The sequence below is a fragment of the Chelonia mydas genome, chromosome 16 (assembly GCF_015237465.2).
Source record: "Chelonia mydas isolate rCheMyd1 chromosome 16, rCheMyd1.pri.v2, whole genome shotgun sequence".
Lineage (NCBI taxonomy): Eukaryota > Metazoa > Chordata > Testudines > Cheloniidae > Chelonia > Chelonia mydas.
The window spans coordinates 17,615,559-17,641,034 of NC_057857.1; the positions used below are offsets into that span (position 1 = coordinate 17,615,559).

Consider the following 25,476-nt stretch of genomic DNA (forward strand, 5'->3'; position numbering starts at 1 on the left):
CCTGTGCCACCCCTTACCCCCAGTCCCTGCCCTCGCACGGCCTCTTCCCTGCGAGACCCCATCCCCCCGCTCGCTCATCTCTGCTCCCCCACCTTGGGATGGCTTGCTGCTGCGGGTGCGGAGAGAGGTAAAAGATGGCTAGCAGATCGCGGGTCGGATCGCGGGTTGATCCTAGCAGATGCAGATTGGATGCAGATCCACTTTTTTGTATCCGCACAGGGCTCTACCTATGCGGTATCTGAAACCAGGATTGAGGGGTGTGTGAGTGTGCAGTGTATGAGGAGGAGTGTATGAGTGTGAAGCTCAGGATTGCAACAGCAGGGGGTGCTGCAAGTCAGGACTGGGGTGGACTAGCAAATTTGGGGGGTGAGGATTGGGAGGGCATCAGCAGAGCGGTGGGAGAGCCTCGCACCGAAATAGCAGGGGCTCTACAAGTAGGATCTACGTGGGATCTAGGTAGATCCTTGTGAGTCCTGGGACTTGAATAGGAGGGAATCCTGCCACTCAGGATTGAGGTTCATAGCACAGCCATGTGGGGCACCAGGTCTGGAGCGATCAGCTCAAGATGAGGTGCATGGAGGAGTGTGCAAAGAATCTTCCGTAGGGGTCTTACACTGGGGATGGGTAGGACCCGCTCTGGAGAGCATGACTTTGCCCATTCTGTGCAGATTAACTGAGGGCACCCTGAGTGGCATCTGGAGACACCTGAGCTCTGGGTGAAGGGCCAGGCCCGAGTGGGAGGATGCCATGTGTACAGCACCCCTCAGCTTGCCTTTATCCTGGGCTCAATGATAACCACTTCCCCTGTGTTTCCCTCTGCGCAGCTCAATTCTCCGATGAACCCCATCAGCAGCACAGAAGATATTAAACCACCCTTGGGACTCAATGGAGTTCTTAAAGTGCCAGCGCACCCCTCAGGAACCATGGCCTCCTTCACCAAGCACATATGTGCCATCTGTGGGGACAGATCTTCAGGTAAAAACCCCCAGATGGCAAGTGGAGGAGGGGGTTGGGGAAGTGGACCTCAGTGGAAGGAGAATCCCCTTTCCTGGTCTTTATTTGTCCAGCAGGAGCATCCACATGTCTTAGGTTTCTGAGCCAAGGCAATGCAACGCCTTGGTTTTACCCGACTTCTTTCCCCCCCTGTGTCCTGCCTCCCTGCCTTGGAGAGAATATGCAGCATGTATTCCCTCCCATCGGGGCACAAAGAGCCGAATGGTCTTGTGACCTGTTAAAGCCACAAGGGACCACTGGGAGCAATTTGTTACTCGCTAAGGTGCCACAAGTACTCCTGTTCTTTAATCACATTAAAGGCATCCCCCAGCTTCTGACGGTGCCATAGGAATAAATAAGACAAGCACAGCCTCTGGGGGGAACCTTTCGCTCTTCCATGCCAAGTGCTCAGGGCCACCCCAAACCTTAACCTCCCAGCATCTCCTTCCCCTGCATCTGGAGATTGATGGCCAACCAGCTAGGGCTGGAGCAGTAAAAACGACGCCTCAGGAAAATATGGGGGGGATGATCCCATTTAGCAGCCCTACCTTAACCCCTTTTGCGGATATGCCAGAGGGGATTGGATTTAACTGAGTGGCAGGGCTGTGTAGAATATCCTCAACCAAACAAACCAAAGCCGGCTTTGGTTTGAGGGTGCCCTTACCACCTCTCTGCTCAGGGCAGGTTCACTCAGAGGGAGACTCGGCTTGCAGAGCACCCCAGGGAGCCTGATCTGATCTCCCAAGTCAGGTGAAACTTGGCAGGTTCCTCTGTGGTCAGAGAAGAACTTGGTGTGGGGAACAGGTGAAATTTTGCATCAACCTCTGCTTAGCCGCTGGTTGCTTCATTATATATTGGAAATTGGCTACCACTGGGGCAGTTCAGCTCCTCCTTCTACCGTAGCCTTTTTATCCCATATCCTTCCTTCTCCCGCGTCCTTTTATCCCATGATGACCTTCTCAGACAGTACCAGATAAAAGATACACTTCTGATTGATTATCCCCACTCTGTAAAATAAAATGTGTTAATTCCCTTTGTTCTCATGTCATTAACTCTTATCACAGTGGGCTCCCTGCTTGTCTTTCTCTCCAGGCAAACTTTGCTCTCTGTTATGCCCAAGTGATTTTCTAGGAGAAGGTGGCCTGGATGTGTAACTCAGAGCAAACTTCAGTACATAGTCTCCATCAGTAACATTTCCCTAAAACTTCTGACTCCATTCCCAAGCTATGCTCTCTGGCCCACGAGTGACCCCTGCAAGGAGTCTTCCCTGGGGATGTGCTCAGAATGAAACCACTCAAGAGCCACCCACTGAGGAAAGAGGGGAGTTCTCGCAAGGTTGTGCACGTAGTGAACATGTTGGAGAATAACCGTGCCAACTCAGTCCAATCTGTGGAGAGGCTGTTTGTTCTCACATAGATTACTGCGTGTGCGGGGAGAAGTCTCCTCAGCAATGAGCAGCCGTGTGGATTGTTCATTTCTTATGATAGCCCAAATGCCATGGACAAAGAGAGCAGGGGCCGTTTGTCACAAATAACGCTAGCCTATTGGCTCCTGTGTCCACAATGTGAGCAGAGAGGTCAAGGACTGAAAGAGTCTTGGAGACATCAACTACTCTCTGGTCCCTTGTCTTCACTTGGAAATTAGGTTGTGTTAGAACATGACTGTGGATCATGATGTTAAACATGATTTGCAGCCCGTATGGACAGGGACATCTTGTCATCTGGTTGTGGCAAGGCCTGTACTTCCAGTTGGGTTTGATCCACGACCAGTGGACATGACGGTAAACATGATGGTTGAGGCAGGTTGCCAGGGCAACATGGGGGAAGCTTGCCTGGATGTTGTACCTATTCTGTGGATCAATAAAGAGTGGGCAGGACCTTGTCCGGACAGGGGTGTCTAGACTGAGCTAGCTAGCTTGATTGCATTAAACTGTCTAAAACTCTAGGCGAGACAAAGCAATTGTATATTAGCACATGCTAATTTGGCCAAGATAAAGCCTGATCCCCCCTTCAAATCCTATGCTAGACAAGGCCTAAGGTAATTAAACAACCCAGGAGTAGTAATAAGAGGGTTGTGGGGGGGCAGGTAGGTGACCTGTTTGTTGCTCAGTGGGCCTGCATGATTTCTGTGTTTCTTCACCTTCCTCAATCCCCGGCAGGTAAACATTATGGGGTGTACAGCTGCGAGGGCTGCAAAGGCTTCTTCAAGCGCACAGTGCGGAAGGACCTCACCTACACCTGCCGCGACAATAAGGATTGCTTGATTGACAAGCGCCAGCGGAACCGGTGCCAGTACTGCCGGTATCAGAAGTGTCTGGCTATGGGCATGAAGCGAGAAGGTAAGGCAGGCAGAGCGGTGACCTCCCCTACGCACGCAGGCACGCTGCAGTGGACCCGGCGGGTGCTCAGGTACACTCCTTTCCTAGGAGGCTCCCTCCTGTTTCTAGCCCTGCAACGTAACATGCACCAAAGCTGCATTTAGCCCCTTTTGTTGGTGATTGTGAATGCAGCCAGGAATATATGCCAATGATCTCACTGTGGAATCGCTGCTCCTGGGCCTGAACCATGCTGTTTGCTGTTACATAAAGGGTGGATTTTTCTCCCCTGTGCATGTCTCTCTTGCGTATGTTCTATGCTCGCTCGACAGTGACCATTAGCAAGGTTGTAATGGAGGAATCAGGCCAGATGTGTATCTGAGAGGAAGTCGTTGCCCTGAGTAACTCACTTAGTTCCTTCACCAGCAACAGAATGTGTCTGTCCAGCTTCCATTGCCAGAGTATGCTTTTATTTCTCATAAGGAGCAGCATCCTCATCAGATTCTTCTGGCTACCCAGGCCTGAGCAAGGTTACACTACGTGACATGATATTACTGTGTGTTAATGTGCACAAGCAAAGCTCCGAAGGTGCAAGCATAGTGTTCGTTTCAGAGGGGCGAAGCAAAGCGAGAATGGGTAGAAGCAGATACTATTATCCAGTGGCATGGAGGAAGGCAACAGGAAAATACAGATTTGCCTTGATTTTAAAAAGCTTTCTTTTCCAATGTTCAGAAGGCTGTAAAGCCCAGATCAAGGGGTGAATGTGGGACTAGCATTTTAGGTTTATGTTGGGTGACAAGCACTGTAATCTGATCTGGCCCATCCTTTTACAGATAACATGATCTGAAATGATGTTAAATCCTGGAAGATTGGTGTAGATTATAATGGGACACTGTCAAGATACAAATGGTGTGTTTAATAAAATGCTTTCCCTGCAGCACTTTAGATTAGTAAACCTGAAAGAATGTTATCCGCCTAATTTATTTCTCATGGTGCTGTTTGTTTATATTTTGCACTTCTCTGAGCCTGAACGAGACTGGTTAGTTTCATTTTTTCTTTATAGTCACTTTTACTTTTGATTCCTATGAACTTTCCCCGTGCTGTTGTGTTTGGGTTTCCAGTATAGTGGGAAAATAGTTGAAACTCTGTTTTTTCCATGAGGAAGAATAATTATGATTTTTTTTAGTTTTTGTAAAAATTTTTCCCCTCCTGAAATTTAATTTTGGACCTAAACGACTTAACAAGGGCTCGTCAATGATGTGTTGGTCGGTGTGTGCTTATGACTTGAGAGCGACTGTGTGAATGATCCTCCACTGGTATCACTCCAGTCACTGATATCTGCATTCATTACATCTTCTGAATCACATCTGCTGTGCTCACTGACACATAAATCCACTTCTTTACTGCTCTCTGTTCTGCGGAGTCACAATAGTCGTGGGAGAGCAAAGCTGCAGGATGTGTCTCTTTGAAGAGCAGTTAGTCTTGTCTGGAGCGTTAGCTAAATAGGGCAGTGCTGAAGCTGTGTCTAGTGTTTAACAAACCCTGACATGCTTGATTTATGGGGTCATATAAGGACCCACACATGCAGATTCTTCAAATGTCAAAGCCATCTCTGCTTGGGATGCTTTGGAGTTCCAAAGGCAACTGATTAAAAGGGCATTTGGATGGGGCTGGGGGAAAGGGTTAGCTCTCCAGAGAGAGCAAACTGCAGAGGACTGAATTCCTAAAGGGAACCTTCCTCACCCCAGCAAACTCAACCCTGGGTGTCCGGAGTAGAGATTTCCGGAGGGGAGTGTAATATGTTTTGCAGTGAGGAAGGCTGGAAACTCTGGCAGATGTTCTGGGTTTTATATAAGGAATTTTTTTTTTTATCATGGGGTAACCATGTATAAGATATACATATATGGTCTTAATCAGACACAGAATGTACTTCTGGTATGTTTCAGACATGAATCAGGGTGTCTGTGTGGGACCCAGAGCATTTTGTTTAGGGTGCTGTAGTTTTAACAGGTATGTTAGAAATGTGAGCATCCCTCCCTATGCTAGCAACAAGTCTGCATCTTCCACATGTCAGGCAGTGGCAGAAAGAGTGCGAGTCACATTTGTTTCCTTGTTTAAGGGGCAGGGATTGTGCGGCTGGCTCTGCAAACAGATGACAGCCCTCCCTCACAGTAAGGCAAGAGGGCTCTCTACCTTTTGAAAGTAAAGCAGCTTTGAGGCTGGTTTCCTGAGCTTCCCCCAAGACCCTGACTTGACTGCACAGTAGGTGCGTTCCTGACAGACAACAGAGAGAAGGAGAGAGCGCGCGATGTCCTGAATCAACCCTGTCTCTTCCAGGTGGAAGAGACTGAGTGCTGGGATGTGGACAGACAGACAAAGCCACAAGCTGGTGCAAAGAAAGCAAAACCAGCAGGGGATATGGATGGAAAGGAGAAGAGGGTGGAAAGTCTTTGGACTTCAGATGAAAATTCACAAGTGATGCTGGCTGTGGGCAGAGGCAGGTACCTGGAGTTAGGCAGGGATTGGGCTCAGGAGGACTGGTTGTTATTGGAGTTTCATCTCAGCCGTGGCTATAAAGAGTGTCATAGGGTACGTCTACACAGCAAAAAAAAACCCCTGCAGCAGCATGTCTCAGAGCTTAGATCAACTGACTAGGGCTTGCAGAGCTCACGCTACAGGGCTAAAAATTGCAGTGTAGACATTTGGGCTCAGGCTGGAGCCCTGACTCCAAGACCCTGACCCCTCCCTGGGTTTCAGAGCCCAGGCTCCAGCCCGAGCCCGGACATTGACACTGTTATTTTTAGCCCTGCAGTGTGAGCCCCAGCCAGTTTGACCCGGGCTCTGAGACTCACGGCCGTGGGGTTTTTTGGCTGTGTAGACGTGCCCTCCTTAAAAGTGTGTTGTGGCTTAGATTCTACAGGCTCCGTGTGAGGCTCTCGCAAGGACGTGTGGCCACTCAGTGCTCCTGCAAAGTCAGCCTTTGTGTGTGAAAAGCATCGGAAGTAGCCAGGCTGGTGTCTGGCTGCAGGTGTTTGTTCTCTGTGGTGCTGCCAGCATAGGAAGACTCATCCTGAAGAACAAACCAACTCCCCTCTTCCTGTCACGTCTCCCCTCCTTAGCCCCTTGCCCACCGAGATACCCACTAGTACATATTGGCAATCTGTGCTGGCATGATCCTGGGCCTGTAAAGCTGTGAAGGAAACAGTCCTCAGAGGAAAGGCACAGCTGCCATGCCAGTGTGAACAGAGCGCTGTCAGATTGCATTAGCGGTAACTGATGGGTGTTGCGTTCTTTGCTGGATAAAAGTTGCAAGTCAGGAGGTCAGCTCTATAACTTGTACTCACCGAATTGTTCCACTGAGAGAATAAAAGTGACTAACAAAGGCCAGCTCATCTACGGTATATTCAGCAGTGGCACTTGCTTTTCAGAGAGAGGTGAGGAACGTATTCATTTTTGTTTTTATTTGCAGTAAATGTATTGTTGAAGGCTGGGATTGTCTCTGGAGTTTGTTAAATTTCATTGGAACTGGGCACCTAATTCCCCTAGGCTCTTCAGAAAATCCAAGTGAATTTTATCTTTATTTGTCCTGAATCAAAATGGAGCCCAAAGGTTCTGGTTCTCATGCACTTCAGGATCTGTTTTTTCCCTGGAAGTGTCAATTAATGTGAGAGGGTTACTTCGAGAATCATCCGCACTCCCTGAGATGGTGTCACAGGGCGAGCTGGGTCTGGAAAAGGGTTAAGGCCTCAGAACTCTGGATGATGTGTTAGAAGCCCACAGTTGGCACCGAGGATAAGAGGTGCTGTCCTCAGAGCAGGAAGGAGAGTATACTGTGAAAGACCTGGTGCGGGGCGCTCTTGCAGTGGGCAGCTGTCTGGGTGCGGAAGGGCAGTGGCTGGAGGTCTGGATTGGGACTGGAGGAGTTCCTGGAGATGAGTGAACTGGGGCCCAGGAGGAGCTCAGTGGGTTCAGATCAGCAGGAAGCCTCACTAGGAGGAGCTAGGGGGAACTGGGCTGGGCTGAAGGCGAGTTGAGTGGTGGCAGGAACAGAAAAGGAACGGCTTGCGCCTGGAAAGGCGGAGGAAACTCTTTGTCTTGCTGTGTCTTAATAAACCTGGCCCCAAGAAGGGGAATGTTACTTGAAATGTGGTTGTGTGGGCACCCATTGGCAAGTCAGAGGGGAAACTGAGGCAGCACCCCGTGGGGGTGGGGCATGCCACTGTTGCAGATCGATTTAAGTGCAGTGGTTTGGGGCTCAAACAATGGACCTGGCTGCTTGCCCCAGGTGATATGTGGCTTTTCTCATTTTCTTTCTGTTGGCTCTGCTGAACTGACATCCTGTAAATCAGGTGACTATTAAATTCCTACAATTACGGCAATTGCCCGGGCAGCGCCACTGTAAAATTATAGGTCCATTAATTAATTTCTAAACGGCAGTGCAATTCCCAAGGGAGTGCAGACTGTATGCCATCTGTGTGAGGACTCTATTAATTCATCTTGATTCACATTATCACAACGTATACCGAATGAATCCATAATAATCAGCCAATTATTTAAAAGTGTGACAGATGGGACCTTCATAACCCTAGAACTGAACTCACACACTACTGGCAGACTGATCTTATAGTGCAGTGTATATATTATGGAGGGCGAGGAGAAAGAGGAGAAAGTCTTTGTGTTTAGCATATGTGATGAGTAGACGTTCGGAGCTAGATCCTCAACTGAAGTGAATCAGCACAGCAGAGCTCTATAGATTTCCCTTGAACTATCCCAAGTTGCACCGAATGAGGATCTGGCCCATAGTAAATAGCTATTTGGTGCTATGTTGATAAAGACCTGGATTCTGTTCTTGGCACTGCACTGCGACTCAATTGCCCTCTCTGTGAAATGGGAATAATACTCCGTTGTAAAGTATTTTGAAGTCTGTGGGTAAAAACTGTCTATACATGAGCCATCCATCTGGCTCAGATATACAGTTCCAAGAAGCATCTTCTGCCCATTTTGGAGCAGCCTTTTCACTTTTTTTATTCCTGAAAATAAGTTGGATACGGTTCTAGTTTTCAGAAGTTCATGGGTGCAGTTATGCGTGCAAAGAGTGCACATGCAATTATTGACCGAATTTGCTCATGCAGTTATTGCAATGGACAGAGGGAAGTGACCATTTGCACATGCAAATGGTCAGTGAGATACACATCTGGCCATTTGCCCACATATACACCAGAGACAATTTGCAAATATAGGTGCAAGAATTGTGTGCAAAGCAAACACATATGTATTTTCCACATGCAACTCTGAGCCTGCATCTTTGGGAATGAGACCTTTGCTGTGACTTGGTTCCCTTCCACCCATTTCCCATCTGAGACCTCTTCCCAACTCACTTTTCCCATTGCTCATCTCACCTACCAGCACCACATTCCAACATCGGCTCCTTCCCACTGCATCTTCCTCCCTCATCTGTTGCCTGCTCATTCTGACTTGTCATCATACTCAATATCTGATCTGTACAGGCCTGATATCTCTCTGATTCCCCTCCTCCCCTCCCCTACTGAGCGTCAACTCTAGTTTTGGCTGAAATTTTGGGCTGGTTTGTATGATCCAGCCCCATTTGTCCATACTCCTAATCTAAACGGCTACATCTTATTCACAATAAAGCCAGTGATATGGGCCTTAGTTCCATTCAAAATATGTTGCTCTGGAGACCACATTTATGGCAACGGAAATAAATACTTGATTCCTGTCGCCCCAACAGTATTTATATGCCAGGGACGTACGGTAAAACCCTCTTACCAAGCTCTCTCGCTCTAACAGAAGAATAACACAACGGTAAATCATTTCCCACATGGGAAAGGAGAATAATGTTGTGACCCAGGGAATCAATATGGGGAATGAGAGAGACGTAGGCCACACTTCAATAATGGAAATTTATGCAAGAGGAAAAACCCTCTTATATAAATAGCTGAGGAAGGAAACATGCTTATTTAAGGAGCCTAAGTGCAGGTTTGCCATTAGACAGCTGGTGGAAGACACAAAAGGGGGTGGGCCATAAGAATCCCTCTGTCAAAGAGTACTCAGAGAGGGAAAACTTATGGGACTGAACTTGGAGGAAGTGCAAAGAGCAGCTCACGATAGACAGAGATGGCAGAGCCTGGTTCATGCCCTAAGCAATGTCTGACAGCATGGGAAGGATCAGAAGCCCCGCATTGGGGAGCTAGCTTAGGAGTGCCTGTGTTTTATATCATTGGCAACATCAAAAGGCAAGAGGGTTGACATTTAGAATGAAAAGGATCAAATTGTCTGTGCTCTGGGCTTGGTGTTAAAATTTAAGCCTTTGCCTGTGTGATGTTCTTAGTTTAATGGAGGAAAAGCATATAAATGGAACATTTTTTCTGGCATTTAAGTCTCTTCTCAAGGCTGTCTATTGATAAATTTAAGTAAGATATCGATGCTAATATCCATGGTGCACTTGCCTTATTGATTCCAAGACACGGAAGCTGCAATAAATGATTAACTGAAAGTGTTGTTTGCCATATAAATTACTGCCAGCTGCACAAGCCTTTGTTTTCTGTACTTTGTCTTCCGCTAAGTGTCAGACGTTCACCAAAACTAAGGTTACAGTCTGGAGAGCTTCACCAATGCAGGGGATATTGTGGTGGGGTTAGTGGTTTGCATCAAGTAGTATAGATCTCACTCCTTGACATCAGTTTTTGATGCTTGGAGAAACAAATTCAGCCCTGAAGTCTGCAGTGAATCCATGAAACACATGCGCACGCGCACCCACAGGTCCCTGGTGCTGCCAGCCTGGGAGAGGTGGTGGCCTTGATGGAGGAATGAGCACTCAGCTAATGACTGCTGCAGTGAGGGACACCCTGAAGATGCATCATTTTGTTGTGTGTCTCTTCTCCACAAACAGCCCACGCACAAAGAACTCCTGCCCAGGGTTTGACGATGGTGGGGAGAAGAGTAATGGAACTCTACCCGGCTTCCCACTCCCAAACAAGACTCCACTTAGAGGAAGGATGGTCTTGTGGCTAAAACAATGGACTGGGACTTGGGAGATCCGCGTTCAGTGCATGACTCTGCCACAGATTGAGTGAGCTTGGGCAAATCACTTCATCTCTTTCTACCTTAGTTTCCCATCTCTAACATAGAGTAATAATATTACCTACTCCCACCCTGTCTCTCTGTTCTTCTTCAAGTGCCAGTCCCTATGCGTGTTCCACACCTGGGTGCACATGTGCCCCATGTGCCCAAGTCCAGAAATTCTGACAAGCGGGGTCACGAGCACAGTAGTTCACCTTGTGCTCCGGACTGAGGGCACAAGAGGTAGTGCGGGCCAATGCCTCTCCTGTTCCTTTTTACCACCTCATGGTGTCCCTGCGTCCACGGATTTCTCCAGCTTTTATACTTCGTAAATACATTTGTGAGTAGTTGATTGATAGTTTATATTCGCATAGTTGGAATTTTTAATATAGTTGGTATAGGTAGTGTTTTCCCCCATACTGTGAGCTCCCTCCACACGGTCTGGGACTGTGCCTTGAGTCCCATGTTCAAGAACTGTGTCTCCTGCCTTTTCTCTTTCTCCGTGAGCAATGATCACCAATGCTGTCTCTGTTGTTTGGGTGAGACGTACATTGCTGCAAAGTGCAGGTCCTGTCGCTCTTTTCCGCCGCGAACTTGCAAAGCTCAGATTCAGAACATACCTTATGGAGAAGGCTCTGGGGCTTCACTCTGATCCAGGCCAGGGTAGACCTCTCCTTTACGTTGGCCCCATCTGAGCCCCTCTGAGCACAATCTTAGGAGTGGAGTCTGCAGGTGGCTCTTCCCCCCGCTCAGAAGAAAGCCAAAAGAGGCTCTTGCGTCCCCCCAGAGGGGCTGAATTTCTTTTCTCCCAAAATTGCAGCCTGCAGTAAAAAAACCACTGGCGCACTCAACTGCCATGAACTGGCCCAGATCAATTCTTGTTCCTGATGCCAGCTTTCCAGAAAACCAGGGAGTTATTCTGCTGTGTTTTCTTCCTGGCGGGACAGTGGCTAGGAACCATGTTTCCGCTGTTCGCATGTCATCACCATTAAACTTCATTTTGGTGGAACTGTGTGACACAGTGTCAAAGTGGTCCTGGAAAGGAGCCTCTCATAGCCTGTGTTAATACTTTCCAGTGCACTGCCAGACTCTTGGGCGGGGGTAGGGGTGGGTATATTAGTCGCTGAACTAAGGGTTGCTTTTAGTTCTGAATGCTGGGCTGGAGAGAATTCACTGTCAATGTGCAGTGTGAGACAGGAAGTCACAGAGTCAGCCCCCTGGAAAGTGATGCTACCACTGTCCACAGGGACACACTCCGAGGGAGGTGAGCCTGGGGAATATCCCTCTCTTCCCAGAGGAGCTGAGCTCCCATGTGTTGGGAATGGGGGAAGCCGAGTGATCTCAGCAAGGGATGGGGCAGTTAGAATAGCCAGAAGCCAGCACTGGGTCTAAGAATGGTTTGCTTCTCCACATGGCCCCACAGGCATTCATTTACCTAAGTCACAGCCACCGTGCATTTTGCTTGCTCTTCGACAACCACATGTTCTGCTGAAATGGTAGACGTGGCCTTCCCAAGTGGGCTTCAAAAAATATCAGTAGGGTGCATGGAACATGCAGGTGGGAATTGGGGTGAAGGCCCTTGAGACAAATTTGTCTCCGGCGGCTTAGTGGAGTTACCCCAGGGATGGATTAGGCCCCTTGTGAGTTTCTCATATTCACATTGGTTGGCAGCTTCACAGCTGTTCAAAAGAAGGGGACTTTTCTTCTGAGAGGGATTCCGAGTGCACCTGATCCCTGGAATTCATTTCGCTGTTGGCTAGAACTGCAGCTTCATTTCTCTTGTTTGGCTCTCCCCCTCCGTCTTGTCTGCCTGATAAATGTTGCTCTCTGAATAAGATTAACCGACGTGTTACTGGAGAGGCCACTGAAATCTTCCCCATGGATGCAGTTACTGACCATCACCTTCTATTTCATCATAGTTAGCCTGAATATTGGCTGGTAGGTTTCTGTCCTTCTCTCTCCTAGTACAAAATTTTGACCTGTACGTTCTGTACCATTCTATATTCCTCTGCAGCAAACCAAGTAAGCTACCACTTACCAGAGCGATACGTATCCCTCCTAGATCTGGGAACATACAATAGAAGGTCTAGCTGTAGTTCAACCCACAGTGGGTGGACACCATCCTTCTGATTGAACTTGAAACGAGTCTGGAGGCTGCCTGGCTTTCCTATCTAGCTACAATATGTTTTGCAGGCAGGTGGTATGGTGGAGCTGGGTGCATTCCCATAATTATTGCTTGGTTGGTTTGTTTTTTTATGTATCCATTCTTTCTGTCTTTAGCCTTCTCTTTGAGGCAGTGCCTCACGATGGCAGGACACTGTTGGTAGGAAGCACTCACCATCTTCAGTGCTTAGAGATCTCTCTTGGTGACTTTGGATTGATTAGAGTCTGGAAACAAGACTATAGAAATAGGCAGTAAGGTGGGGAAGCAGTGAACCCTGGAGAATGGGCATTGGGGAAGAGCAGTGGCTCTTCAGTTCAGATGAGCTTGTGCAACTTCTGTTATCTTTGTGTGCACAAAACTTTCCTCTGAAATTACCCCAGTGTTTCCCAGGGGCGTTAGGTCTAAACCAGAAACCCCAAATGGACAGTCCTTATGTGCTGAGAATGGGGTTTGGGGGCTCCTTTTCCTGTGGCAGATAAACACAGGGGGCCAGATTTTCAGCGGGTGTGAATCAGAGTGGCTGAGGATCTGGCCCAGTGCCTTTCCAGAGATGGACAGCAAGATGTCCTCTGTGTCTGAACTTTGCTTGGTACAGTAGGTGTGTTTGGGTGAGGGCAGGGGGAGGGCATCAAGGAACCAGTTACAGCTCTTTTATTCTGTGCTGGCCCAATCCTGGCATCAACTAGCGCCATGTAGGAGCTGCTTTAACTTCTATCTCTAGCCGAAGATCCCTAAGGGACCTAATACCAGTAAAGAATCAGCATAGCAAAAAGCAGCTCCCCGACAGCCATTCCCACCAATCCCTGACCGTGCCTCCCAACCCCTGGCCGTGCCCCTGTGTCAGCGTGTGGGATGGCTGGTGAAGAAGCTGTCTCTGGCCAGCTTTGCCATACTGAGGAGTTCCACCAGGAAACTTCTTTGCTGACCCAGCTATGGCCTGTGTGCATCTGCTTTGCACGGCCTGAGCAGCACAGAGTCCAGACCAGAACAAGGAATCTGGCCAGGCTTCTTCCAGCAGGCTTGCCGTCCAAGCAGCACCGGAGATAGGGCAAACTCCACTCCTTTTCCTTGCTGTGCGTTGCTGTCCTGTGTGATGATATCCCACTGCATCCAAAACTGGAGAAACTGCTGCGATCACACAAACCAAGCAGGAAATAGCAGTCGGGAGCCCTTTCTCATGCTCCCTCCGACAGTCCTGGGACATCTCACACAGTGCAGACTTTGGGAAAGCTGCAAGATGAAGCTCGGGGCCATATCCCCCCACCCCATCCTTCCCTCCCTGTTACAGACTTACCTGTTTATTGGCACCGGTGGTTCCCAACTCAGCAAGAATTCTCTCCATTTCCCATGTCCTGAGAACCGCAATCTGTTAATTCTGGGGACCCACCATCACAGATCATGCTATGATTTTACTGTTATACATTTATATAGCGCATCCTTGGTGCACACGCCACTTTACATAGCGAGTGAAGAAGCCACGGCTTCATCCCAACTCTGCTACTGCCAAGCTCCAGCACCCTGCTCTGACCACTCGAGCAGAGTGTTCTGTTCCCCCAGCTTGAGACCATAAAACTCCTCCCCAACCTCCACAATCACTGCAGGTTCCATCTTCATTGCTGCAAAAGAAACCCACGCTCATTCCCAAAGGCATGCACCAATGACGTGCCTCGTTACCTTCTTTGTGTTTGGAAAGAGATGTGTCCATTCAGGATTGGGGCCCCATCATGCCAGCAGAGAGAGAGACGTGATCCATGCCCCATAAAGTCTACAATAGAGCAGCAGTGCCTTGAAGACCAGGGGCATTCCCCCTCCTGTAAACTATATGATCCCTGACTCTGAACATTCAATAAGCTTCCCAGTATAGGACTGTCTTTTCCCTTCTTCTCGCTGCATTTTCCCTAGGGCTTGCAGTATGGTTTGCACATTGCTCCCCACTCCCCACTTCGGTGTTAGCCCACTGAAGCTGAAGGAGTTAAACCGAGGATGAATTTAGGCTGTTGTGACGCATTAAGTTACTTCCGCCTGCAGTTTCAAGACCTCTCTGTGACTCCTTTTCTCCTAGAAATTTCTCAGATAAATCACTGAGTTTATAGAGACCAAACTTTCCCCTTGTTCTATCCTAAAATGACTTAGTCAGAGCCCAGGTCCTGCAGTAACACAGTTGCCATTGACCCATGCCTAATCTCCTTCTCCTGATGCCCCGGCTGTGCATCAACCCCCCGGGGAATTACACACGCTCAGGAAATCCTGGGACGTCCACAGCATGGCCATCTCCTGTCGATTCATTTAAGTGGCAGCTGGCATGACTCGGGGGTGGGGACCAAAAGGAGTCCAGAGAGAAATAGGGAATTCAGCTTTCCAGCTTGTTGTTCTGCATGAATATAAAAGCAGGCAAATGGCCACATCCTACTGCAAGAGCAAAGTTCAAGAGAGAACAATTATTTATAGCTATAATTTTAGACTGCAAAATTCTGTCCCTTCAGTTTAATGTGTTTGTTACTTCTGTCCGCCTGATGCTTTGTTCTTCAGACCATGCCATTAAAAATTCTACTTCTAATAATAATTCAACTTTAAAGGGACACTTGTCAGGTTGAAAAATCACATCCATCCCTCCATCTCCTTAACCTGTGTGCCTGTGTTACTTTTAACTATTGATGCAGTTTGTTTATATTTTGCACTTCACTCAACTTTGACGACAATAGATTCATAATTTTCACTTTTGTTTACCATCAGTTTCACTTGTTGCTTCCCAGTGCTGCAGCATTTGCAGGGGGGATGTTTAAATCCATTTTTTTAAAAGGGCTTTTCATTTAAAAAAAGCATGACCATGTTTCTATTAACTTTAGATTTTGCATAACTTAAAAAAAACACACATACAAATTTTGGGTCCAAGTTACAGGACAGAGTTACAATTTAACTTTTTATTTCTCAGCTTTTTTTCATTTCCAGCAATATAAAGCTCTGTCTTTGAAAGAGGCATATTTGGTTCAAAAGCCAAAGAAAAAGGAATCTAAGGCTGAATTAGGTAACTTAGGTCCCCAGTATTTTTTAGGGATACAGACACTCCCTGGCCAAAGAGCCCCAAGGTTCCTAACAATATATGGCTAACACCTAACTTCATAAAAAAGGCACAGAACACAATACATTCCACCTGCGGTGGAACGGAAATCCCCAGTAACCTGTCCCTCCCAACGCTCCATAAATAAAACAGCCACCCTCTCACAGAAGGCTAGAGAGGAAACTAAATATTCCTGAGGCTGTGCCTTGAGGATGCCAGCAAAGGACGTTGGCTCACAAGGAGAGGGGGAGTATTGCAAATGGAGAGGGGATGCTGCCCCTGCCGCTGTCTACTCCTACTAATACCCTGGGATGCTCGGTACTTCCAATTCTGCTGGCTCATAGCTGCTGTAAGGGGATGTCCGACATAAAACAAATACTGAATAGAGCTGGACAGTCCAATGGTTGTGGTGCTAGTCTGGGACTCAGTCTGCTTTACCACAAACTTCCTGTGTGACCTTGGGCTAGTTACTCAGTCAATCCATGCCTCAGTGTTCCCTTCTGTAATATGGGGGCACTCATACCTCACAGGAATGTTGTGAGGATACATACATTGTGAGGTACAGAGATCTCCTGCTGATGGGGCTATGTAAGTACCAAAGATAGGCTGGTAATAGCAATGTCCAGAAAGGATGCACTTCACCGCTGGTTTGTCTTCTTTTGTCATTTGCTCTCCTGGTGGATCCTTATGTCCACCGTAGAACTATAGTTGAGAGGTTGGGATGGCAGCAGGATAGGATCAGGCAGCACTAGGGAAAGATGGAGACACGAGAGAGAAAATGTGCATCCAATTGACCATCCATTGACGGCCTTTTGCGTGCGTGACGGAGATGGATGTAATCCCTGGCATGAACAGCTCTGGCTAATCCAACGCCCCAGATTCCCCCATGCTTTCTGTCCATGCACTTCTCAGTTCTGGCAGCAGAGCACATGCGTGCAGAATTTCTATGGAGACTATTTGTCTTCAGTGACATTTTGGCCCCGGGGGCAGCCCTGCTGAAAGAGTGAGAGAAGCTCTCCCAGACAGGAGCAGCAGGGTGGCCTCCCTGATTGTGTGCTGTAGCTTCAGGATTCTGGGGAGAGCTGAAAGAGACAATGGATTAGACAATCACTTGGACGCCAGTCCTGGGGTATAACCGAGGCTAGATGCTGAAGTACGGCCATCCTTGCTCACGTTTACAGGGTTAAACTAATCGCCAGATGTGAGGTCAGGGAGGGATTTCCCCCCAGCGCACATTGGCAGGGACCTTGCTTTTTATCTGCTTCCTCCGGGGAATCATCTCTGTTAGGATTGGGTAGACGATGACCAAACCACCTTGGCCAGACACGGTCGGGTCTGCACAGGGACGATCCCCACTCCACTCCCCTACCCTTTGTGTGTGGTGTTGCTAGCTTTATGCAGACATTACTGAAGGCAATGAGTGACAGGTCGTCCCCTTCAGCATTCTGTACTGCTCCATAATCCCTGCCTGGTGGACAGAGCTTGTGCCACTTAGCTCACCATATTGACTGGGTGGGCACAGGCAATCAGAAACTTGTTCAGGATGTGTGCAGTTCAGTTGTGTCCAGGAAACAATCTGTAGCGTAGAGGGAACTGACCACTGATGCTTGGCTATCGTCTTGGGTTTGGGAACAAAAGACTCGGGAACTATGAGATCTTACCAAAGCTGGGAAAGCTCTCTTCTGAACTTGAGTGTTTGGGTGTAGTATTAACCTCTGGGCTCTTTACCACCTGAAACTCTGCTCCAGGTCTCTTAACAACGGCTCGTATATTCTCACAGGGGTGTCTGCAAGCAAACATATTGCAGCGGCTGGAAAACAGTCCCCCACACAATGGCTGGTGGACTTCTTGGAGATGCATGGGCAGTTGTGTTACTTTGGTCTGCGAATACCAGAGGACAGTGGCCTGATTGTCATGAGTGCTGATCGGTGATAAATTGAAGTCCCCCCTGGAACAGGAAGCTGTTTGTCAAGAGCTCTCAAAGGCATTTCTTAAAGCATGTGGGCATCTGTGTTAAAAATAGGGACTGAGGAACAGCTAGGCCCATCTCTTGCATCATTTAAAACTGGACCAGATCATGTATTGGTAAATATACTCCTGGGGGGAAAAATCCCAGCAGGCCTTTTCCATCAATGAGCGCTAGGATTCTTTGATCACTAATCAACTGTGTCGTCTGCACTCAATAGTCGCACCTCCATGAGGGCCACGTGCTATTAAAAAAAAAGCATCTTGCAAAATAGGGCAGATTGATGGGGTAGTGGAAAAAGACTTTTTACAAACAAAGATCCAGGCCACGTGTCAGCTCAACTTTGGCATCTGCAGCTATTGCACCTCTCTGGGGTATTTCCAAGCAGTTGGTAATGGCTCTGATGCTAATACAGCCTGAAAGTGGGAATTGGGCTAAAAAATATGAGAGATTGAGAGAGGAGGAGGAGCAATGTGGATGGAGAAGAAATGCACCACGGAGCGGAGATATGGTTTAAGTAACAAGAAGGGCATCCCTTCCCCTGTACGCCTGCACAGGGCGGCTCATTGGAAAGTAAGTAACTCCCGTTCATATACCATGCACGCACCAGAGTGCAGCACGTGGCTTTGTTCCCAGCTAGGAAAGCAACAGCAATAATGTGTTCGAGTGGGATCGGAAACTAGCTCAAGACAGTGACACAAGTGGTCAGAAGAGATGGCATGAAACAGAAGGGCTTGAAAAGGAGAGAAAGGAAAGGCCAAGGAATGTGAAGGGGAAGAACCAGGTTAAAATCCCCATTGTTAATTAAACAGTGGGTACGATAACACTTTATGCAGCAACTGGACTGCTGTCCTGCACCACCGTAATCTGTTCTGAATCTCAGAATAGCATTTCTCAGAAGTACTCTCTTCCCCTCTGGGCGGGGACCTTGGCCCAGATCCTTAAGCATAATTAGGTTCCTAACTGCCACTGAAATCAGAGTGTCCTTGTGATTGTATTTGTCTGTATTTGCAAAAAGAAAAGGAGGACTTGTGGCACCTTAGAGACTAACCAATTTATTTGAGCATAAGCTTTTGCTGTAGCTCACGAAAGCTTATGCTCAAATAAATTGATTAGTCTCTAAGGTGCCACAAGTACTCCTTTTCTTCCTGTGATTGTAGATATCTCTAAAGCTCCATGCACAGCTAATATAAAATAAAAAGATTTCCCTCTGACCTGGTGTACAGTAGGTCTGTTTCGGAATAGATTGCGCTTCATTACCACAGGAAAATTCTCTCCATCCGTCTGTCCATCTATCTATCTTTTCACACCCTGCCCATCACATACTGGGATTGAGTGCTGGGTCCTATGAAAAGCTTCAATTCCATTACATTAGTTTCCGGTGAGAGCAACATGCACCGTGAGAAAATGGCATCACCCCATCCAAGTTATTATTCCTGTAAGTACACATTGTCGTCTTGGAAAAACGTGCTTATCTGTATTAGTGCAGGGTAAGTGGTCATTAGAAGCTGCCACAGCCTGTTGCTTTTCCTGAATAAACAAACAAATGCTGTAATATTAGCACTAAGGGAGGCTCTCAAAATGCTTCATTCTGGCAACTCTGCTGGTGGAAAATCCAGTCTCCTTTTGTCCCCATTGCTGCCCTCATTAAAATTCTTCTTGGACACAAAAGCACTTTGGGATGTTGAATCTGGCTTTGCAAATGGCAGGTGGTTTTGACGCGGTGCCCAGGGACATGGATGCAAAGTCCACGTGTTGGAACAGAACGTCATGCACATTGCTGTTTGACGGTGCCACATTTGTGAGAGACCTTAAAGGTACAGGTCACTGGGGAGCGTAAGCAGGAGGGGATTAGATCTTCTAGCTCCTGCTTGGAAGTGGCTTTGCCTGTTACATCTTCCTCCCTGCCAACCTCCTCCCCAGAAACTGAAATGGACAGAAAGGCTGTGCAGGAAAGATGAACGTAGTTGCACGGCAAAGCTTCTCATGGAGACAGGAAAAGCAGCCAAGATCGAGCCCAGTGTAGCCTGAATTCTCAAGCAAGATTGTTGGTACCAAAGGGTAGGTTACACAAACTGGGGAGCAGTCTTAGGCATGACCAAAGCAGATGGTTCTTAGGGTACCCCATCCAAAGGGGTATTGAATCGGCACTGCAGTCCCCATGGAAACTTGCAGACAAGTGAGTCGTAAATCACCGCTCTCCAGCATCACAGACCCTCCCTGTTGTCCTTCTCCATTCCAGCAGCATGTCACTTGTTGCTCAATCATGTGTCATTGGGTCTCTGATAGACCCCAGGACCCTTTGCTCTCAGCTCTCGGGGCACAACTGCAGCTGATGTAGTTGAGGGGGGAGGTGTTGGGTCCTGGGCTGCATTTTGGCATCTCCATGCATCTGAAGAAGTGGGTTTTTTACCCATGGAAGCTTATGCCCAAATAAATCTGTTAATCTTTAAGGTGCCAGCAGACTCCTCATTATTTTGGCCTAGAGGCACTTGTCAGACCTCACTGAGCAGAAAAAGGACAGGCCTTTCAGAGGATGGGTTAATACAGTTGAGAGACTAGGTGAGTTACTGAGCTGGTTGCTTAGCGCACGCCCCCATTAAAGAGCACCAGGCACTGACGGGTCTGATGATGAGAACCGTTAAGGTTCCATCTCAGAGTACTGACTAAGGAGGGGACTTCTCTGGGAATTGGTTATCCAGCCCCTTCCCAGCTCAGAGGGCAAGGCACAGGCAGAGAGACGGATATAAGAGCGGCATGACCTCACTCCACTGGCAGAGCACCTTATATCCTAGTGGTTTAGGCATCTTCAGTCCCAACCCCAGAAGATACCTCAGCTCTTTAGAAGACACCTCAGCTCTTTGCAATATTGCTAAAGAAAAGTGCTAAAAAAATCACGAGTCAGGCTCCACAAATGCGGAGATTGGGGTTAAAAATCATGATTATTAGTAATACTATCTTTGGAGCTCTGGTCATTCACCTTTTAGTTTTTGAGCCTGTAAGGATCACATTTTCAAGCTTTTCTCTGCAACCATGTGGGCTAAAATCTTCCTTTTCTTTTTTACTGGGAGCTGAGATTCTGGTGTATTCACACGACTCCAGGAGCTGGGGCTTTAAGATAATTGTGAAGTATCATGAGACTCGTTATAAAATCACAAGCATTGGTGACGTGGCAGTGGTAACCAATATTTTCCCTTTCCTAGTTAAAGCTCTAATTGTCAACCTCTTGTTCTTTTCCAGCAGCTGGTGGATTTATTACTCATCCACACCCTCATGGTGGTAGCTCATCTTCACATGCTCTAAAAGATAGTGTCTTGTTATTAATTTCACTCTGCAAGGAGAAAATATCTACCTATTAAAGTGATCAGGCAAAGTAATGGTGGGGGGGGGTGTATTTTTTCCTGAATCTTCTTAGAGGCCACCTTTTATTCTGTTTCCTTGCTTCTCACTGATTGCTTAAGAACAAAACTGGACCAAATCACAGAGGCTAAAGGGATGGCTGCGAAAAATACTCTGTAAAGATCTTGGTAGACTTTGTACTTATAGGTCAGAGGGAATCTCATAAAAAGTTCTCTCGTGTCTCATGACTAGCGCTTTGTGGAGGATGGAAGTTCTATTTCACAAAGGATTTTGAGATTTCCAAATCTGATATCGTTCCAAATTGGAGCAAAAACTGAATATTTCCATATTCTCTGCAAAAAAAAATTCTGAGAATAAATATTGTTTCCGGTTGATTGAAACATTTCATGTTGATTTTGACTTTTAATTATTTTTTTAAAGTCTTTTCAAAATGAAAAATCAAAAGATTTTGTCCCAAAAATGTTGCAGTGGGCTATTTTGACTGTGTTGGAACTTCCCCTTCCTCCCCCATTTTTCTTCTTAAATGAAAATTCTGACAAAATTAACCTGATTTTGTGAAAGATTTTGATTTAGACGGAACTGCATATTCCAATGGAATATGGTTCCACTGAAGTTTCTCTAGCCAGCTTTATTAATGACAGTTACTTTGTTATGTACCACTCTGGGGTAGAACTTTGACTTTGAATAAAAAATCATTTAATAAATATACTGGAATCAAATCACAGGTTTGCCCTAATTAGAGATGGAAAAGGCCCACTATATCAACAAAGCCAGGATAACATAACACAAGGACTAGGGGTCACCAAATGAAATTAATAGGCAGCAGGTTTAAAACAAACAAAAGGAAGTATTTTTTCACACAATGCACAGTCAATCTGTGGAACTCCTTGCCAGAGGACGTTGTGAAGGCCAAGACCATAACAGGGTTCAAAAAAGAACTAGATAAATTCGTGGAGGATAGTTCCATCCATGGCTGTTAGCCAGGATGGGCAGGTATGGTGTTCCTAGCCTCTGTTTGCCAGAAGGTGGGAATGGGCGACAGGGGATGGATCACTTGATGATTACCTGTTCTTTTAATTCTCTCTGGGGCACCTAGCATTGGCCACTGTTGGAAGACAAGATCCTGGGCTAGATGGACCTTTGGTCTGACCCAGTATGGCCATTCTTATGTTTTTATGATACAGTGTCCCCTGACGGAGGGATATTAAAACTGAAAGAATTCCCAGTTCTCAGTCACGCATCTGATTCACAGGACATCAATGTACTCAAAAGTCTGCTGCTGATGCTGTGTAATAAAAGGCTCCTTTCATGAGATGGGGTTCCTGATCTTAAGGGACGCGAAACAGGGTATCTGCTGATTCCAGACTCAGCTTGGCCGCTCTGATCAGCAGTAGCTTTATGCAGAGGGGAAAGGGCAATGTTCTGCAGCCCCTTGCTCATTATTACTGTTTTTATTACAGTAAAGGCTAGATGGGCCAACTGAGATCAGATTCCGACTGGATAGACACACAGCACTGGATAGTCTTTGACACTGAGAAGTTACGATCTAAACGTGAAAGACAGACTAGACAGAGGGGGAAGTCGAGGACCAGAAATTGTGGCCAATTTCACCCAGCAGGTCAGAGTCCAGAACAGAACCCAGGTTTCATGAATTCCAGGCCAGGGCCCAATCCACTGAACCACACTGTCTTGTCTTTCACCTCTCACATGTGATGTAGGGGAGAGAGGCACAAAACTAGCCCCTCTGGCGCTGAGAATTCTTTTTCCAGTTTGCCATGCAGTATTGTTGCAATTCCCCACTCGATTCCCATTCCAGTTGTGCTGCCATAGTCACGTGCTGCTGCGCCGTGGTGTTCCTTTGGGATGTTGGGTTGTCGCCACTGTACCCTGAAAAACCACGAAGGATTGCTCTGGGTCATCCAGGGTGTGAGCTGGATGTGCTGTGTACAGTAGAAGGGCCCAAAATGCAACGTCTGTATCAGAATCCACACCCTCCCCAGGTTCAGGGGGTTCACCTCTAAGGTTGGTTTCAGCCCCATCATAGAGACAGGACTAGCCACGAAGTCTGGAGCTGGTATCAGTGGTGTTCTGACCCGGAGTTTTGGTTCCCACACTATTCCTTTATCAAGATGTACGGAAGTTGCACAATCTGTTCAGACAGGCATCCTGCAGCTGCATTGAGAAAATACTAAGAAGTGCTAGGATCCAGGCCACCCATGCCCTTTGCCTCCTTGAGAGAGTCACATTCCTAGGAGAGAGGACAGTAGGGTTACAATCTCATGAGGCCTTCCCTACACAACTAACACACATTGAGAGAGCCGTCCCTTAACGTCATTGTACAGTGTCCTGTGGAGGGAACACCCTCCCACCCCTTGTAGAGAGGGACCCCTTTTTGAAATGACAAAACCAAGCCAAAAACTTTGCAACTATGTGTAAATAAAGGAAAGACGAAACCAGCATAAAAAAAAAAAAAAAAGCAGCGACCACCAAACGATATAATGATTTTTGTTTCTAAATTTTATTCTGTTACAGGGATGGAGCACCATCCATCCCGGCCCACAAGACTTCTGGGAAGCCAAGAAGAACAAGGTATTCCCATTTCAATATTACCAGACAAGCTGCCATGCAGCTACCAAGTTTATATATCTATATATCTAGAGTTAAAACAGCCACCGCCAAAATCTAATTGCAAACTGCTCCATGTACTCTGTCAGCAGGCAGTGCCTTTTCCCCTGTGACTAGCCCCTAGGCCAGGCGGGAGTAGGGAACAGATTCAGCAACAGTGTCCCAAGTCTACATGACAAGGGCTTCCCTGACAGCCACTAAAGAACTTGTCCCTGGCACCCTTCTCCCAGATTGCATGATAATAAGCAGTCCATCTGCTTGACTCCCAAAACGAGCAGATCCATCTGTATCCTCAGCTTTCCCTCCCAGCTACCTCCTAGTCCCCCCAGTTCAACCCACCCCATTGTGTTCTCTGCACGTAAAAAAACAAATGGATCCCCCTCTCTTTCCAAACACACACATTTCGTTTAGAACCTCTCTCTCCTGTGGACAAGGGTCAGCTCTGGTTAGGTTTCTCCAGGCACGTGGGGGAGGGGGAAGGATTCTCGCCCGTGGCTGAATAGCGGCAGACGAACATACTGTAGAGATCTCCGCCGGAAAGAGCTTGGGGTTCCAGGATGGAGAGGGAAAAGGAGGCAAGGAAGAGCTGGTGGAGTAGAGGTGTCTGCATTAAGGAAGCCTGGGACTGAAGGGTTAAACCCAGTCCCTTCATCAGGTTTGCTTGCTCCTTGCAAAGTGCAAATTCTGTTTCTCCCTCTCTCTACCTCTCACCTTCTCCTTGAACTTCTGAAGCATAGGCATATTACCTCACCCACTTGGTCTCTCTAATATCCTGGGGCCCACCTGGCTGCAGCAACACTGCACGCTTGTGGAACTAGTCATCATTTTATAGCTGTAATTTGTCTTCGCCAGGGCACATCTAGAGATGCCGAATCCTCTTTATTGTCAGTGATGATCATTTTTGTCTTAAAAAACAACCACCAAACCTACAAAAAGTGCAAATCTCTGTGGCAGGGTCTAAAAGTCGTCCTCCGTCCGGCGGCTGTTGGCAGCCTGCGTGAGACGCATTTGTGGGCCTCAGCGTAGAGCCTACGCGTCACAAATATCCTGGTTGCTAGTAGCTTAGCCGTTGGCAGTCTCAGCTGAGAAGAGGTCAGGACTGAGGCGGTATTGGGAAGTCTGCACTGCCCATTAGGGTGGATAAACTGAGAACTTTGGCTGACAGGACTGTTGATCCAGCCCCTGGCATTCCAGTCTCTTGTCCATGCCTGCGTCCAAGCAGGGATCCTCTGGGAAGCATCCACTGAGTCCTTGGCCTCCTTGCAACGGCCACCGTTGTCTGGGGTTTTTTGCTCGGTGTTGCCTTCTGGTTCCTTCCTTTGACCCTGCCTTCCATTGCCGTTTGGTCATTCTTTACGCTGATATCTGGTTTCTGTGGCCCCTCCTGCAATTGAGGGGGCGGCCTTTCGTTCTGGTAGACTCCTCCCACCAAGCCCAGTCACCAGATAGGCCGGCACCTTGCATCTGCACTACGTTCATACACAAAAGATCTGAGGGGCGTAGGCTCTGCTCCACACAGAACACCACTCAAGGAGCTGCCGAGTACTTGCTGCTCTGTCATCTCCCTGCTGTGACCTATATGCAGCAGACACCCCAAGCATGTTCTCAACACTAGTTAAAAATGCATCCGTGAGAGGAAAACAGCAACACCCCTTGTGTGTCTGCAAATAGCAGCCCATTGCCAGGTCTCTCCTCTGGACGTTCAGAACAGTGATGGTATGAAGAGCGTCCTTTGGGTCACTGGGGCACTAGTGCCCATGTTTAATCAGTTCCGTTTCCTTCACGCTGCGTACAAGTCTCCTTTGATTGGTTCTGTTTGTTTGTTTGTTTTTGTTGGCAATGCTGACCTAAAAAAAAATGGACCCTGTGGCATTTCTCACGAGCGTGCTTAACTGATTTCCATGCTCGGGGATATC

The 25,476-nt window shown here is 47.5% G+C and overlaps 1 protein-coding gene across 2 annotated transcripts in view; it reads left to right on the top strand.

The window, feature by feature from the left end:
- RXRA (retinoid X receptor alpha) overlaps positions 1-25,476 on the top strand; it is a 226,725-nt gene that overhangs the window by 158,628 nt on the left and 42,621 nt on the right. The window contains exons 3-5 of one of the 2 annotated variants that reach the window (XM_027823386.3): positions 825-975; positions 3,152-3,331; positions 23,468-23,524. In XM_027823386.3, the coding sequence (XP_027679187.1) occupies positions 825-975; positions 3,152-3,331; positions 23,468-23,524 (388 nt within the window). The remainder of the gene's footprint in view (positions 1-824; positions 976-3,151; positions 3,332-23,467; positions 23,525-25,476) is intronic. The other variant, XM_007061008.4, reaches the window with a different exon arrangement.